Source organism: Lethenteron reissneri, chromosome 50 (assembly GCF_015708825.2).
Source record: "Lethenteron reissneri isolate LAM-NWPU_2019-01 chromosome 50, ASM1570882v1, whole genome shotgun sequence".
NCBI lineage: Eukaryota > Metazoa > Chordata > Hyperoartia > Petromyzontiformes > Petromyzontidae > Lethenteron > Lethenteron reissneri.
Window position 1 is genome coordinate 8,729,521 of NC_083828.1, and position 17,939 is coordinate 8,747,459.

At 53.8% G+C, this 17,939-nt stretch overlaps 1 protein-coding gene across 1 annotated transcript in view; it reads left to right on the forward strand.

Moving 5' to 3' along the window:
- LOC133355251 (S phase cyclin A-associated protein in the endoplasmic reticulum-like) overlaps positions 1-17,939 on the forward strand; it is a 227,935-nt gene that overhangs the window by 67,561 nt on the left and 142,435 nt on the right. The window contains 5 exon segments of the mRNA XM_061572635.1: positions 438-470; positions 2,324-2,445; positions 6,056-6,387; positions 7,474-7,665; positions 10,242-10,502. Of these exon segments, the coding sequence (XP_061428619.1) occupies positions 438-470; positions 2,324-2,445; positions 6,056-6,387; positions 7,474-7,665; positions 10,242-10,502 (940 nt within the window).

The following is a 17,939-nucleotide window of genomic DNA, read 5'->3' on the forward strand; positions in this document are numbered from 1 at the left end:
TACAACTTTATTCTGAAGCGAATTATGGGTCTGTAGATGGTTGTGGTGATCGCTTGGTGATGGCATATGTGTGTGGCACACCTGATGGTGATAGCTTTGATGGTGGTGGGCCTCACACTGGTGATTGACCTGATGTCGGATGTGGTGGTGACCGCCGTGGCCTTGGCAGTAGGGGGTGATCTGCTGCTGTGGCTGGGTCTGGTGCACTAAAGTGCACCTTGCCTGGCACAAGCACCGTGGTGACGTCGCCGCCACTTTGTGGTGATTGGCGGCTGTCGTTTTTGTTGTTGTTGTACCTTCTACAGGTTGCTATAAATGATTGATGATGATGGTGATGACTATAATGGTGGTGATGATGGTTGCTTTTTTGCTGTCCTTGTTAATGGTGCTGGCGGTCACGATATTGGTGGTCAGGTTCACTATGTTTGTCTCTGCAGCCCGCACTTTGCTGGTAGACTGAGCATACTTAGGTGAGCCCTCTGTAAAACCGTGCATGCTGTCAATCCATTTTACGCATGCTGCAGGAGTCCGCCGTGCCCTGCCAAATGCCCTACAAAATCTGCATCGAACTGTAAATTAACCAGTCACATCATTGTCATCCATTTGCCAAGTATTGCCTTGCGACAGTTTTGGCCCCGGAGAGAGAGAAAGAACCCTTCCATCGTGACGTGTGACTTTCCTAGCTCATCAGATATTTGTGGACGGTTGTGAATATATTGACCCTGTGATCATCACGTTTACGGTCCCCTCCACTCGAAGCAAGAGTGGAGCGTCGCCTTTTGGCTGGGCCAGTGGGCGGCAATTCCACGTTTCCCCTTGACGGGCACCGGTCTTTACGTGGTGCGACCACCGTTGACTTCCCAACAACCGGGGGATTTGAACTCACGTTGAGATTTCTTTGGGTCGCTGCGATACGGCAATTCCGCGGTATGACGGGACATGTCCTGCGATGTCGGATCCACGGCCATCGTACGACGACGACGTTTTCTATCGTACCGCATTTGTACAGAGTTGGAGGCGGCACTTTATATACCATGGGGCGATGACAACAATTACACTATGGGAACCTCATTTGCCAGTAAAAATATGATAATTAGTTTTTTACCCTTCTATCTGGCAACAAAACTGACACCTTTTTACAAGGAGTCATGTTTGTATAGACCTGCAATACCTGCAGTCAACTTCAAGGACAGTGCACATTATCAGAGTTATGTCTTTTGTTTGTATTATGACTGCAGGTATTGCGGTCTATACAAACATGACTCCTTGTAAAAAGGTGTCAGTTTTGTTGCCAGATAGAAGGGTAAAAAACTAATTATGACAACAATTACATTAACAATGTTTCCTGATTAACAGTTTTTACATAATCTGCTAAGCGATGCATTTTTGGGGTCCAGTTCTCATTTTTATAGGCAGTTTAATCGTTTAACTATTTACAAAGTAAATTACTGCACGTGTGTAATAAGCCTGATAGTTTTTTCAAAGCTCGAATGATTACGATACTTATGGCAGGCCCGTATTGAGTGATCCGCAGTGAATATTTCTTTTTAACGAATCTCTTTTTTGTTGTTGTACTGGAAGTACAGAAAAGTACAAAATCACTGCAATACAATCGTGAAATAGAAGTACAGCGTTATGGGAAACCGACATTGCGATAATCGTCAAATTGGGGAAATTAATGTTGTATCGCGATTTGTTGTATATATATATATATTTTTACCTGGTAAGGCCCACTCAGCTATGTAGCTCTTTTCTGAAGCGACCTATCCACAAACGATAGTTCAACGAAGTGGCTTATCATCATGTGGACATTTATTGCAGCAGCCAAAATAATGCTCTCACAGCGAACGACGCTGTCCTGTCTGTCCGTCCCGTCTGTCCGTCACGTCTCTCCGTCCCGTCTCTCTCTGTCCCGTCTGTCCGTCCCGTCTCTCTCTGCCCCGTCTCTCCATCTGCTCTGCATCGCGTATCTCTCCATCCCCTCTCTCTGTTCCATCTTTCTCCGTCCCATCTGTCCATCCCGTATTTCTGACCTGTTCTCCATTCTGTCTTTCCGTTCCGTTCCTTCGTCCCATCTCTCTGTTCCGTCTCTCTTCTTCCCGTCTCCCCCGGTTCCCGTCTCTCCGTCTCGTTTCTCCGACCTGTTCACCATCCCGTCTCTCCGTTCCGTTTCTTTGTCCCGTCCGTCCGACCCGCCTCTCCGTCACGTCTCTTCCCGTCCCTTCTCTCCGTCCCGTTTCTCCGACCTGTTCACCATCCCATCTCTCCGTCCCGTTTCTCTGACCTGTTCTCCATCCCATCTCTCTCCGTCCCGTTGCCGCAGCTCCGTGGGGTCGAGCTGGGCGGACAAAGTTCGAGCCAGTCAACCGGGCGCGGCGCAGGCGCCTAAACCCGGCACGGACCCTAAAGCCGGCGGGCCGGAGCGGACCCAGCAGCCGCAGGAGAGTAAGTCCAATAGATTGTCTAAATGCAGTGTGAGTTTGTACGTGTGTCATGATGTGGTGTGCTCTGCGAGCATCAATTGACACCTTTGCAAATGAGGTGATCCTTGCCAAAATATTTTCATGGTTAAATGTTGTCATAATAATTAAAAAGTCACTCACGTCTATGTAACGAATGACCACTTTCCTCGACCTGTTTCTATGAATTTAATTGTCAGAAGGGAATAGGCCCAAAGGCCCAGAATGCTAAGTGGCCATCGACAGACAGCGAGTCAATTTATGCATTTATTCTTTGTTGTCTCATTTGTGCCACCGCGCGGTACTCATTCCATCTCACTTCTACACGGTTCGGCCTTCAATTATCGTCTTAAAATTGGCCTAACCTGCCGGGTGCATTATCACTCGTATTTCTGCTCCAGCAACTCTGGATCCAAAGTGTCCGATTGCCATTGGTGGCCTTCCCGTGACGCTCATTGTACCGAGGTTCGAGCCCCTGCCGCCCGTCCACCGGCGGTTGTTCGCAACTGCGTGCACGGGACGTGTGGTGCGGGGAGGGAGTTTTGAGCCTGCCTCCTTAATCCAAGCAGCCCGTTACCCACAATCCTCAGTTTGTATGCACCTGGAGCAGATCCGGGGATAGAGTGAGACAGCCATCATAGCTTGGAAGTTAGAACAAGTATTTGAAAGTACAGGACGAGCCAGGGGAAGGCGTAAAATTGTATGTACACCCGCCAATCCTGCTTTATCTGGTAACGTGTTCCGTTATGCTATGTTTTGAGTGACAAAGTTAATTTGATTGAGTTACGCGAGTAACATTTTTTGTTTGTTTTGAATGAGCATGCCCGTTCCATCGCAGTGTGAGTTTTAGTCGGATAGGTCACAACCCGTTTCTAAGATTGATTTAAACTCACGTGGAGAAGTATGGCGAGAAGCACGTGCGATGATTGCGCTCTTTGCCGACTCTGGCGACGATGCGTAGTAATGGGACTCGCCTTTGCTCCGGTCAAAGACATGAATGTCAAATCTTTCCCGAAATGCGTTTTGTAACTTCCCAAGAACTTAGTTCGTCAAAAGTGCTTTCAGGGATATTATCCGAAAAAATGAAAGCATTGAGAATTTGAACATTGACCTAAACTGACCTGAGACAGATGACAGCGACGGTTGCGGTGGTCCGCAGGCTGTGCTCGGAGCGAGGTCTCCACTTCGAATTCCCGAGATGCGGCTAACATCGGTGGCGCGCGAAACCAATCGGCTTGGTGAAGTTTTGCCGGAACACTCCTCCGTGGCTGCCGCGGCGCCGTGGGGGAGGCCCTCTTGCCAGCAGTCGAATTGACAAAGGGCCCGACATTTAATGCTTTACCGTGCCGTCTGATTCGATCGTCTCTCGTCTTGTTTGAAAAACAATGTCACATTAATGTTCGCCGCATTGTCAACAAAAAAAGGTCGAGGCATTGTACACTTTAACTGCGCGTGGTATAATTCAACATTTTTTTTATGACTTAAGTACACGTGATTTAAGGAAGTAATCTTAAGTGGACCCTTTTAGATGAGAAATTTATAGCAAACATAATTTGCGAGCTGTAAAATTGGAATGGGGATGATGCTGTATTATTAGTTTGGGTGCCGATGTAATTTTTGTTTAATTGCAAAAGCTTCCAGAGTGTTTTTCGTGGGTTGAGGCTCGTTGGGTTAATACTCACCTCATCTTGCGTAAGCCTTCCGTTAACTTATAAGCGTGACGATTGACAAGTGCGCAAGCTTTCGTGGAAGCCTGCCAGTCTCAAGCAAACGTAAATTTCAAAGCGCTCACTAAATTACAAAGTGGAACGAATCGTACGAGTTGACTTTTGCAGACCAGCAGCAGTCGGCAGCCACTTTTTTAATTTCAATACTAGCTTTACTACCCGGCTTCGCCCGAGACTCGGGGATTCTTGTCTTGGATTAATACACGGCCTACGTCGGAGGGTTTGGGGGGGGGGGTGCATGTACGTCAGCAGGCATACTGCGTGACGCTGCCGCATGCGGGTGACATCACAGATGTGACGTCACCGCTCACTTGCCGTGCAAAATATATCCATAATTGCGCCCCCCCCCCCCACCAAATACAAAAGTCTATTCTTATACTTTTTGCATTGTGTACAATCTGGAAGCTACCCACATGCCAAATGTAAAGTTTGTTGCATGTCGGGAAGTACGCTAAACATTTCGAACAGACACACGTATTCACGAATTTCCCTTTTATACATATAGAAGATAATAAACGTTGCGCCAGCTGTCACGACCAAGCCAAGTTCAACGCCAGCATGTAACGACATTATTTTACGCAGTGGTAGCCAGGCCCACACTTCCACAATCCTGAGTGCAGCTGTGGTAAGGTTTCACGGCTGTGCACAAGCGTTCGGGTCGTCCCGCGTATTTTGCTCGACGTGATGTCCGACGTTCCGCTCCACGTGCTGCATTCGTTTCCTGAAAGGGACAGGTCATGTGACCTGTCGATCACGTAGCGTTTGGCCGGCTGCTGCCCTTCAGATGTAGGCCAGCCGACATTGATTAGTAATAATGACGATGACGTTTATAACGCGGCCAGATTTTGCAGACAAGTCAACAACTCAGAGGCGCGGAGCCAAGCTCAGGGTCTGCTCGAAAGCCCTGACCCAACACATCTAGAGAGGCCTTGGTATGTTCCTTGAAAGTCAAAGTGCATTTGATGTTGCGGATGTGCAAAGGGATCGAGTTCCACACCGAGGGGGCGATAGCAGAGAACCGATGTGAGGCTGTAACAGTGTAGTGTATAGTAGTGTAGTGTATAGTAGTGTAGTGTATCGTGTAGTGATAGTCGTGTAGTGTATAGTAGTGTAGTGTATAGTAGTGTAGTGTATAGTAGTGTAGTGTATAGTAGTGTAGTGTATAGTAGTGTAGTGTATAGTCGTGTAGTGTATAGTCGTGTAGTGTATAGTAGTGTAGTGTATAGTAGTGTAGTGTATAGTAGTGTAGTGTATAGTAGTGTATAGTAGTGTAGTGTATAGTAGTGTAGTGTAGAGTGGCGTGAGGCTGTAACCTTTGTGACCGAAGCATGAGCTTCAGTGCAAGGCGAGAGTAGCGAGGCGCGGTACGGTGGGGAACCGGTGGTGAAGGCGTGATGACAAAGGCAGGCGATTTTATAATTTGTTCTGCATGGCGAAAGGGAGCCAGTGAAGACTAGGGGGAGCTTGTACACATGAGCGATGAAGCTATAGAGCGACATCCGCTGGACTATGTAACGTGGGCCTGGACAGATCCGCGTCAAGGTCAGAAGGGACGATGACCGGTGGTCGAGACTAACGATGGAGTGGCTGCCAAAGGACTTGCCCCCAGAGAGCGGACAATGGTTTCGGCACGTGTGTTGGGACCTAAATGGATCGTTGCCCCGCTGGACGGAGAGAGATGACGACAGCTTGGGGGTGGCCTTCATCCAGCAGTAGATAGATTATGGCTGATGATGATAACGTCATATTCATCATCAGCAGCATGATTATACTCTTCGTCATCATTACCATCGTGAATCAGTGGTCAGTCGTTACCATATTCTTTATCCATGTGACGATGATGTGGTGGTTATTTTTCTACCGCCGCAGGCGCGTCTGCGGCAGACGGCGACGGCTGGGAGATGGTGCAGAGGGGCCGCCCTTCCAAGTCCCGCTCGGCTACGGCGCTTGCCAAGGCAGCTTCCGGAAACGCCTCCGCAAACGGCGGCGCCGGCGCCGGTGGCGGCGCTGCGTCAGTGCCAACGACAAACGCGCCGCCGCCGGCCGGCGGACAGCCCGGCGGCGCCGCGGGCAAGGCCAACGCGTCGGCGTCGTCACGCAGAGACGTCGGCAACAAGGAGAACCGCGACTTGGCGCCGAGGAGTGCGAGGCCCAACGCCGGCTGTGTCGGCGGTGGCGGCGCCGGAGGAGCCAAGGCTACCGTGAGGCCCTGTCTATTTTGGACTTTTTGTCTCCATTCGGTTGCTCCGGTGGTGCCGTCGGCTTCTCGTCGCGAGGCGGAGAATCCGTTCGAAAGTCTCGCAGAGCAGCGCATTCGCACAGTGTCAGCGAGCGGCTCACGGATGCGGATATCCCAAAGCTATTTAGGAAACCCCTTTAAGTGGTCCGCACGGCGGGGGGCCAGCCCCTGCCCGGCTGCGGAGAGAAACGCTCGCCGTGTGACGGTCAAACTGATATTTGTAATTTTAGAAGTGGAATTCATCACAATTTAGTGCATAACGCAATGTGATGGGATTTATTTTTTGTGTGCGCAATCATTATCAACCAGCCCGAGAACATTAACACGGCACACTTGAGAACCCAATTGAACCACAACTCTTGTGTAAGTCAGTGGCCCTCTCATGTAAATCATTGGTGACTGGGCTAAGATCACCAACTCCACTACCCTTGAGAATCAAATTGAAATCACAGGCGGTGTTGCCAGGTCAACACTTTGACCGTTGTTCCACCGGGTTACCTTTGTCTCGTCTGCTTTTAACAGACTCCCATGACCCTTTGCCTGTGGAATTGGGCGATCTTTGGGCTCTAGAAGCCTGTGTTTTCTTGGAGGGTCCCTATAGATCAGGGGTGGGGAACCTTTTTTCTGCCAAGAGCCATTTGGATGACATAATTCGAGGGCCATACAAAATCGTCAACTTAATAATTATCCTGTTATATTTGGTCAAACATTTAATTTACTCACCCATAATGTGATGGCTGGAACTGCTTCTCTTTAACGAGGCGTGTGATGTTAGCTGGTATTGATGATGTTGCTGCTGCTACTCGCAACTGCTTTTCCAGGTTTGCTCCTAGATTTATTGAATTTCGAGTCCCGCCTGCGGTTGCCTTGGCAGGGCCAGACCCAAATGATTTCGCGGGCCGAACGTTCCCCACCCCTGCTATAGATGAACTCGTGGTACACACCTACATACTTGTCAGTGCCGAGTTGCACTAATGTTAAATCACAACGCACGAGAAGGAGCATGTCTTGTATGTCCAATATGAGACGTCCTCCTCGTTTGTCGTAGGCGCAAGCGGACATGAAGGCGCGGCGGGAGAGAGCGGCTAACGTATGCGGTGTTGGTGGTGGCGGCGGCGGCGGCGGTGGTGGTGGCGGTGGCGGCGGTGTTGGTGGCGAGGATGTGAAAGTGTCCAGAATCATTGCATCAGCACTCGAGAATCAGGGCAGTGATGTGGGACCAGCGATCATCAGTGAAGAGGTGTGTGTGTGTGTGTTTAACCCTTTCCAACTAAAATGTAAAGTGAGCTCTGTCGTGGGGGGGAGGATCATGTTCAATTTTTTTTAAAGATGATCTAAATCTCATTAATACTTCACTATAAAGTTGTGTTGCTATTATGGAATTTTTTTAACTTTCCAAATTGATCAAAGGCTTTCCCAAAATAGACGCTCTGCCATCGACTGAGCTCCACAAAGAATGGCGGGCCACACTCTTCCACCCACGATGCTACAGAGAGTCATATTCTTCGTGCCACTCCAACCGATCCTCACAACTGGAATTATCCCAAACAAAGTGCAAGGCCAGATTTGACTGGGTGGGAATTTTTTCTACTCTTTGGTTCTTTCGGTAACGTCACGTAGGTACAAAATAAATTAAATCGCGACGTTTCGGGCGTCCGTGTCACAAGCAGCCTCCTTTTTGCTCACTTCAGCAATTGTTGATTGCTGTGGTTGTTTCAACCTGATGACGCTTGTGTTGCGCCCGAAGCGTCGTGATTTGTTTTATTTTATACCTACGTGACTTTACCGAAAGAACCAAAGAGTATGGATTCCTGCAGTCACGGAAACTCCAAATCTAGATTGGTAATTTTTAGTTGTTTTTTTTTGCTGCGAGGACATCGGTGGCCGGCGTGGGGAGGGAGGTGGCAGGGGGTTGAGACTATCAACTCGGCACACATTTGAGAACCCGGTCTAACCACGGGTGGCTGTGTGGTGCCGGCTCCGGTGCTCCAACCTCGCGGCCACTCTCGCACCACCCCCCCCGCCGCCCCCCCCCCCCGTGTTTAATCACGCCGAGTGTTGCAGTGCGGCGGTAGCGGCGCCGGTCCGCGCGTTCTGCAAATTAACGGGCACACTTTTATTTACGCGTTTTTGTTCTCCCCCCCCGCTGCTTGTGTATTTATTTATTTATCTATCTCACACGTGGGGTGTGTGTGTGTGTTTTTCCACCATAATGGGTGCTTCGAGAAGCAAGGCAATTTGGTACCCACTTTGCGCCGTTAGTGGTATTAATTAGTGCTAATTAACGCGCAGTCTTTTCAGCGGACGATTACTCCTTTCTCCGGCGTCCGCGTGCATTAGGCTCATTATGCTGCCGCGTGTTTGACACATTTTGACACACTGTTTTGCGCGCGCTCGCTTGCGTGTCGCTTTGTTTGGCATTTTTATTTTCTACCCCCCCCCCTCCCTCTCTCCTTACCACTCCTACCCCTAATCTTTTCTCCAAAATCTCAAAAGAAAGCCATAAAGCGGGAGAGAGACGGTACGGGGAACGTAATATAGGAAATGTCACCATTTAGTTTTGTCCATTTGTTCTTCCTTCCGCCAAACAGGCCGCTCGTTTACGCACTCCCCGTCCATTACAGAGTGGAATCGCTGAATGGCGCCCTCCGTTAATTTACTCACCGGGGAGAGAGAGAGAGAGGGAGAGACTCACTTGTGGCCTCGGCTCGCGGACAATTACGCGTTTAGCGCGCGAGGTGGACGCGGGCACTAATGGCGCCGTCTTGGCCTTTCTCTCTCGCTTACTCGCTCGCTCGCTCTCGCTCTTGCTCTCTCGCTCGCCATCTCTTTCCCCTGGGCGGTTTGTTTGTGTCCGAGGCGACCCGCGCTCATCGCGAAGTAGCCGGTTTCTTCGTCGTGCGGCGCTGGGTTTCCTCGTTCCGTAGCGTTTCATTCCCCCCCGCGCACACTTCTACCGACTGGGACTCTCTCCCGCCTCTCTCTCCGAGTACAGTCGAGTCAAATGAGTATGTGTTGGCGAATCGTGTTTCAATGTTCCCCTCTGCTGTGTAAAAGAAAAAGGTAAAGGCACAGCCCCGCGATTTGCGCGCTCACGGCACTGCAGGCGGAAGTGCTTCTCTTGCATGGAGTGCTAGAGAGCCCCTCCAGATGGTAATTGGCCTTCTCTTTCGTGCTCGCCCAGGCACCTTGGCAGAGGTGGGAATGCCCACACTTTACCCCACCACAACCGACCTGCTGATGGACTGACTAACTGTGGTTTCGATCCCGACCCTGACGTCCTGTATATTTGGAGTTTGCGTGTCTCTCTCCTCGTGGTCACGTTGATTTTTATCCGGGTCCTCCGGTTTTCCCCTCCACATTTAGAAACGTGCGTTTCGAGTATTTGGCTGCTTAAAAAAAAAAAATCCACGCGACGAGCCACTTTGTTGAGCTATCGTTTGTGGTCAGGTCGCTTCTGAAAAAGAACTACATCCCTTACCTGCTAACATAAAAATAGTGCAGTGTATTCGTTGGTGACTGCAAAACCTTTTTATCCTTTACACTGTGATTTCCCCTTGTGGGATTAAGGGCACCTGCGGACGGGATCTCTCGCGCCTAAGCGGACGGTGCATACCGTCTTCCACACGATCATTATTATCAATACGTGTATCCTTGCCAGGGTGGCCAATGGACCCAGTCGGATAGCCGGGCTGTACTTACGCGCCTGATTGTCGCAGGCTGCGCTGCGTGCCCATAACCGGCGAAATTCAAACGGGCGATGCTGTTCCGTCTTCGTTTTCGTGACCCCCCCCGTCTTCTCGTGGTCCTCATCAGAAAGAGGAGCGCGATGAGCCGCCGCGTCCCGGCGACCCGCCGGCCGCCAGCCAGACGACGGTGCCAGCGGAGACGCTTGCCGACGAGCACGGAGGGCGCGGTGCCGAAGACGGTGGCGCTGGAGGCACTGGAGGAGGCGGAGAAAGTGGAGGAGGTGGAGGAGGAGGTGGAAGCGAAGAAGGTGGAGGAGCACTGCCGGAGAGTGAAGAGGTGGCGCCCAAGGACGCACAAGTGGTGCTGACGTCCACCGAGCTGCAAAACGTGCGTTGAGTTACGCTGCTGTCTGTGTGTGTTTGTGGAGTGGGGGGGTGGGGGTGAGTGTCGGTGTGTGGGTGTGTGTGGACTTGTCGTACCAGCGGTGTCAAGATTGGCCTCCATGGAGGAGGCTCGTGAAGGACGCTACTGGGCAGTTGTAGGCAGTCGCCCTCCAGCAACAACGAAGGGCAGAGGAGCGACACTCACAACAACGAGCTGAGCGCCGGGCAGCTAAAACAGAGCAAGTTGGCACAGTAGGGGGGGGCACAGGTGGTGCATCGGTCAACGTCTCAGTCGACCCATGGCACCTGGGTCTGTCCCGTGACCTTCCAGCGGATGTTCGACACTTCACGTGGCCTTAACGTGCTGTGGTGACGTCGCCGCCACTTAGTGGCGAATGGCGGTTGTTGTTGTTGTTGTGTGTGTCTGGGTGTCTGTGCATGAGTTAAAACGTCTGACATTCTGCCGAACAACACCTCGGAGGGCCGTGTTCCCAATTGTTTGCTGTTTTTAGGGAACTTCGTTTTGAGGGCCTCTTTCCAAAAACGCCTGCCTCTGGCTCCGTATATTTGAGGGCAAATGTTCCTCGTTCTGACGTGGCCGCTCACATCCTAGAGACGCCCACGGCGTGGATTTGAGAAGTGACCAAATCGCCCAGGGCACCATGGCAAGTGACCCCCGACCCGGCCTCTTGAGCTCTCACCTGGTTCAACAAAATAATACACGAGACTCAGCTTGACCCGGGAACGTGCCCGATCTCGCCCCATCCGGTAAGTTAAGCGGGCAGGAGAGCTCAGACAGTGCTTGGACGTGCGACCACCACGCCCGCCAGGCCACCCTCGTAGGCTACAGCGTGTCCCGGCTCTGACGCGGTGGAGGCCAGGGCAGCGAAACCCCTTAGTTGTGCCGTACTTCTGCGCTCCTGCGTCCGCGTTGCGCGTGCCGCGCAGGGGGGGGAAGCACTCGCCCTGCAGCGGATCGGCGAAGAAGACGCCCCTGCGTGCGCACGCCAGCGGCCAGGGCGAGCACCTCGCGCCGTTGAATCTGAGCCCCGGTGACCGCCGTGGCACTGGCACGAGGGAGCTCCTGGCGGTGATGCATTATCGCGCGCAGCAACAGAAGTCCCTCCCGTGCTCTAAAGCCCTCGAGTTGCATGGCGGTTGCTTTGTGTCCCCCCCGTCTCTGCGGGCTTTGAAAACATTCGCACTCGCGCGCACACACACGCGCGCACGCACACACTCGCGCACATACACACACACGCGTGCGACCACACGCGCACGCACATTTATATAATTTATACACATTGTGTCTTTTATGCTTTTTTTGCGTTGGCTTTTATGATCTCGTTGTTGATTCACTGCGAGGTTGCGCTATTCACTCGCTCGACCTTTCTTGCTTTATCCAGGCTTGCCGCCGCCCCCCCCCACTCCCCTCTCCCACCCGCAAAACATCCAAACCCGAACACCCCCCCCCCATTCCCTACCGTACTTCCCTCCTGGCGCTCCCGCATACCCCCCCTTTCTCTCCCCCCCCCACCACCGCCCCGATCCTCAGAAGGTGCTCTCTCTTTCTCATGTGCCTCCTCACTTGGCGCGCTTCTTTCGGGCCGGAGAAGCGGCTAAAAGCTTTCCCCCCCCATTGTTGTGCGATGCTCGCTCGCATGGAGTGGTCATGCGCGATGTCGGTGGTGGTGGTGGTGGTGGCGGCGTGCCCTCCTCCACCTCCCCTCTCGCTCTCTCCCCTCTCATGTACTCTGTGTGGTGCTCTCTCCCCTTTCTAATGTGCTCTGTACGTGTGTGTGTGTCACTCTCTGGGGAGCGGCGGTGTCGCGGTTAGCGCTACGCTGCGCTGCGAACCCGGCGACCCGAGTTCGATTCCCGCTCGCGGTCAACACCAGTGGCGATTATCTGAACCGGTCCTGGGCCTCCCCTAGGTCGACTCGGCCTCAAATGAGTACCTGGTGCGGTGTGTAAACATCGCCACTGGGGAGACAAAGGCTGTCGGGCGTGGTGCTGGCCACCCACCCCCTCGTGTACCGTTCCGGCTTTCATAGGTGCTCGCTAACAGCACTTGCCCCTACAGTCTGTTAAGGCTATACGGGGGATCTTTGTCTTTGTCACTCTCTCTCCTCTCTAATGTACTCTGTGTGTCGCTCTCTCTCCCCTCTCTCTAATGCACTCTGTGTGTCGCTCTCTCTCTCCTTTTTTATTTTACGATCAGTGGAAACAAGAAGATGCTCGGTGTAGTCGGCACTTTGCTTCGTTCATCATTTCGTAATTTTTTTTTTGATAACTTTGCTTTATGTAACTCTTCCCCCTCTCGCTCACTCTCTCGCTCACTCTCTCGCTCACTCTCTCACTCTCTCGTTCTGCACGCAGCCCTTCTCGCAGTCCGACGGCCTCCGACGGGTAGCTCATATCTGCACGCAGAGCTCCCCGTCATCTGCCACCGAGCACACGGCCTCCTCCATCGCCCACTGCTCCTTGAAGGCCGGCACGGCGTGGGTCAGCCGCGCATGGCGGAACTCCAGCCACACCCTGGTTCCGACCAGAGCGCGGAAGATGCCCAGGCTGCTGGCCGGACGTTTCCCCTCCAGGGCCACCTTCCTCGCCCTGTATATGGCGAGCTTGGCGTAGCCGACGAGCACGTTGACCAGCCCCTGAAGGTGTTGGGGTCCGTCGCCCTTTTGGTATCCAAAGATGAGGACCGTCGGGGAGAAGTGGAGGCTGAAATTTAGGAGTATGTTTCTCAGGACCTTGAACAACAAGTCCAGGCTCTTGCACTTCACGTATTGGTGCGCCACCGTCTCCACTTTACCGCAGAACCGGCACTCCGGGACCTGTCAGTGAAGCGCGCCAGGGAGGCGTTGGTGGTGACGGTGCCGTGGGCGATGCTGCAGCTGAGGTCACCGATGCGGTTGTACGTCGGGCTGGAGTGGAGTTGCCCCCAGCGAGGCCTCTCCGGAGAGATGCAGGGCAGGGCTTTCCTCCAGGCATGGTCCTTGTGGCTCCTCAGGATGTCCTGTTGGTGAAACCAGACTATGTAGGAGTAGAGCACCTTCCTCTTTACATTTGCGAAGGCCACCTCCGGTAGGTTTTCCAGCCGGCACAGGTTGTGATCCGCCTTCACTTGTCGGCATTGGCGATGCAGCGGCACGACGGAGAGCTCCGGTGGAGGGGGACCGAGAGGGGCCTCGTCATCCCCAACGCCGATGGGGGGCGTTCTCCCCGCTGCCGCTGAGAAGGCTCCCTTGGCTTCGGCCAGGATCCGGGCAGCCACCCGGAGCGACTGCAGCCCTGTCTTTGCGGCCATGTCTGCTGGTCCGAGCCACCGGCCCCGTGTTCCAGGCTCCACCAGATCTCCCATCCTCGTAAGCCGCGCATTGGTGAGGCGCCTCTCCATGCCGGGGGTGGCGGTGGTGGATGGCAGCTTTGTCTGTGGGTTCCTGAGGATCGGTTCGAAGACCAGATCTTCGGCCGATCGCGGCTGGTTCAGCCTCCTGATGGCGAGGGAGCTCCATGTCTGCAGGACGCTCCTGTAGAAAGGTGGCAGCTGCCCCAGTGGGAGGCCCTGCAGGTCCATGTAGAATAGTTGTTTGGAGCACTGCAGACCCCCCAGCTGTTTCAGGAGGAAGAAGGACGTGACGCTCCAGGCCGGTGCAGGGGCGGCGTGCAGGAACTTTTGCGCGGCCTGCGGTCGGAAGGTGGCCAGCTGACTCCGCACGCACACCAGCCCGTGACCGCCCTCGTCCAGTGGCAGGGCCAGGACCCCAGCCGCGACCCGGTGTCCTCCGCCTGACCAGAAGAAGTCGAGGACTCGCTTCTGAAGCGCGTTGACGAGGCTCATGGGGGAGTGCAGGGAGAAGAGTCGGTGCCACAGCATGGACGTCACCAGCTGGTTCACCACCAACGTCTTTGTCCTGAAGGTGAGGAACTTGCACAGGCGACTCTAGGTGCCAAGCCGCTCCTTCACCTTCTACTCCGGCTCGACCCAGTCCCTTTGCGGTGGTTCCTCCTCTGGTCCGAGGAACACCCCCAGGTGGTGCAGCAGCGATGTTGTGCTCCAATTGATGGTTTTTGCCTTCTCCGGACACTCGGTCATGTCCCACGCTCCAACCAGCAGGCCGCTGCACTTTTGGATGAGGAGGCCTTCGAAAAGACCTCCTGGCACTCGTGCAGCAGGGCGACATCATCCAGGGAACGAATGATGAGGAGGATGTCGTCGGCGTATGCCGTCAGGACCAACTTGACACTTGGTTCCCTGAGCACCAGGCCGCTGAGTCTCCGCCTTATGAGACTCAGGAAAGGCTCTAAAGCCAGGGCATAAAGTTGGCCCGACAATGGGCATCCCTGTCTCACTCCTCGCTCGAATTAGACCGGGGCAGTGAGGGCGCCGTTGACTTTGATCATGCACTCTGACTTGGTGTAGAGTAGGCGGATCGTTCGGACAAAGCCATCCCCAAAATCAAAGGTCTTGAGGGTTCCCAGCAGGTATTTGTGGTCCATTCTGTCAAAAGCCTTTTCCTGGTCAAGGGCCAGAAACGCGAATGGGATGCCCAACCTCTGGGACACCGCGATGAGGTCCCTGACCAGGAAGATGCCGTCATGGATGGTTCGTCCGGGGATGGTGTAGGACTGGTCCCTGTTTACGACTTGTGCAATCACCCCTTTCAGTCGCAGGGAGTGAGCCTTCGTCAATATTTTGTAGTCGGTGTTCAGGAGGGACACCGGACGCCAGTTTTGTAGGTGCCTCAGGTCTCCGTTCTTGGGAAGCAGAGTGAGCACCGCACTCCTGCAAGACTGAGGCATCACCCCGGTGACAGAGGCTTCCTCCAGCACCTCTCTGTAGTCCTCCCGTAGGGATGGCCAAAAAACAGCGTAAAACTCCCCTGTTAGCCCGTCTAACCCTGGGGATTTATTTGGGGTCAGACCTCTTACAGCTGCGTCAAGGTCATTCCTGGTGAGCTTTTGCTGTAGCAGCTATTTCCCGTCTTCCCCCAGGGTGGGTAGACCACTCCATGCCTCCGCCTGGGCCGCTCCCGATGTTTCTTCAGGGGAGAACAGGCTGCCGTAGAAGTCTCTGATGATGGTCGACTTCTGCTGGAGTTCGTGCGCCAGGACACCGTCACCATCAAAGAGGCACTCCATGGATTTGCGTCTCCCGTTTTGCCTCCCGAGGGAGTAGAAAAGCGGGGATCCCATGTCGAGGTCGGTGACGAGCTTCACCTGGGATCGCACAAACGCTCCCCTCGTCTGCTCCTCCTGTAGCCCTTTGAGACGCTCCCTATTCTCCTCGTATTCTCTGAGAAGAGCAGGGTCACTGTCCTCAGCGAGGCGACTCTCCAAATCGAGGACTCGGGCTTCTATGTCGGTGATGTCCGCGTTCTTCAGTTTGGTGCTCCCCCAGGTGTATTGTTGGCACAACAGCCTGGTGTGCACTTTTCCCATATCCCACCACTGGGCCAGCGAGTCGAACTGCGTTTTGGTTTTTCGCCACTCTTCCCAGAAGTCCTCAAACATCTCTATGAAGGCGCCATCTTCTAGCAGCGAGTTGTTAAAATGCCAGTGGGACTTGCCCTCGCGGGCCCTCTCCAGCCTGACACGGAGCACGACGAGGTTGTGGTCCGTGAAGGGTGCCGTCCTGATGCCAGACGTTATGGCGCACGTCACAAAGCTCTTAGAGATGTAAAATCTGTCGAGCCTGGACTGTGTCACCGAGCCATCGTGTCTCGTCCTCGTGTACGTGAACTGGCGTTGGCCCGGGTGATGTATGCGCCACACGTCCACCAAGGCGGCGTCCTCCAGGAGTCCCTGCATTTCCCTCTTTGGACCAACTCCCCCCGGCTGCCTCCCCGAACGATCCAGGGCGCCGATTGTGCAGTTGTGGTCGCCCCCCACAATCACGCACTCGTCGTCCGGGATCCTAGTCAGGTGCCTCCTCAGGAGGTGCAGGAACGGGATCTTCTCCTTGTTGGTCACCGGCGCGTACACGTTCAGTAGGTGGGTGGTGACATCGCCCACCCTGACCGTTACCGCGAGCAGCCTTCCCTTCACCACTTCGGTCTGGGTGATGAGCTCGGGATGAAACCCTTTAGCAAACAGGGTCGCGACTCCACAGGAGGTGTTGTCAAGGTGGCTGTAGAAGGAGTCCCCTCCCCACTCCTTCCTCCAGTCATCCTCGACCGTGAGATGCGTCTCCTGAATGAAGAAGACAGAGGCAGCGTGTTTCCTCGCAAGAGACATTGCGGAAAACCTCCGCACTGCCTCCCTGCACCCGTTCACGTTTAGGCATTGCTTGTTCCTTGCCTCCGTGGCCTCCCACTTATTAATTTGTTTGCGGAAATATCTCAGCTTTGTCCTCTCCCTGCCCCGGGACTCGAGTCCTTGCTTGGCGAGGAGTCTCTCGGCTTGAGTCACAGAGGCCTTTATTGCCTTGCTGTCCTTCCATCGAGCCAAGGCAATGTCCGCTTTGTCCTTCCTCACGTTAGTCTCGTCGAGGAATTGGCAGAGATCTTCCGGGGAGACCAGGGAAGTCTGAGGGTCAAGGAATGTAGACCCCTGGCTGCTCTCGCTCCCCACGCTGAAGCAGTCGTCCCGATCTGAGTCGATTTCCCCGGCGTCCGGCTCCGCTGGAAGAGCTGCAGCGGCTGGGCTGGCGCATGGCCCAGCGGCGTCTTCTCCCCCAGTGTCAGGGATGGTCTGGGATGTCTCCTGCTCAGGCTCTTCGGGTGGCCCGGTGTCTCTCCCACTGGTTTTGGGTCAGCAGTGGGACGGGGACCTTCCTCCTCATTCCCATCCATTTCGTCCTCACCCTTGGCGAGTGTGCTCGATGACTCTCCACCGACTTTATCCTCTTGGTCGAGGGCTGAGCAAATAGTATTTGTCCTCGCTTCATGCATAGCTCGTGGGGAGTGAGTCTCTACGACCACAGTAGACGGGTTGATTTCCGTGGCGATGTCGCCTTCATCGTCCACGATCTCTTGCTGTGGTAACCCTTCCCCAGACGCACGCTGCTTCTTCCTTTTGGCGTGTTTTTTCCTCGCCGCCTGCGTGTCTCCTCTCTTTCTCTCTCTAATGCACTCTGTGTGTTGCTCTCTCTCTCTCCCCTCTCTCTCTAATGCACTATGTGTGTTGCTCTCTCCTCTCTAATGTACTCGTCTGTGTGTGTGTTGGTTACTATCTCTCTCTCTCTCTTCTGTAATCTCTGCGTCTGGCTCTCTATCCTGTACTCCGTGTGTCTGTTCTGGACTCTTTGTCTCTCTCCTGCTTTCTCTCCCCCTCTCTCTCTTGCTCTGTCTACTCTGCTTACATTCTCTTTCTCTCTCTCTCCTCCTCCTCCTCCTCCCATTGTTCCACTTACTCTCGCATCCTCTGTTCTCTTGCTGTGTTCCATCCTCGCATTTTGTCGTCGCGGGCTTTGCCTCGTCCTGTCTGTCTGTGTAAC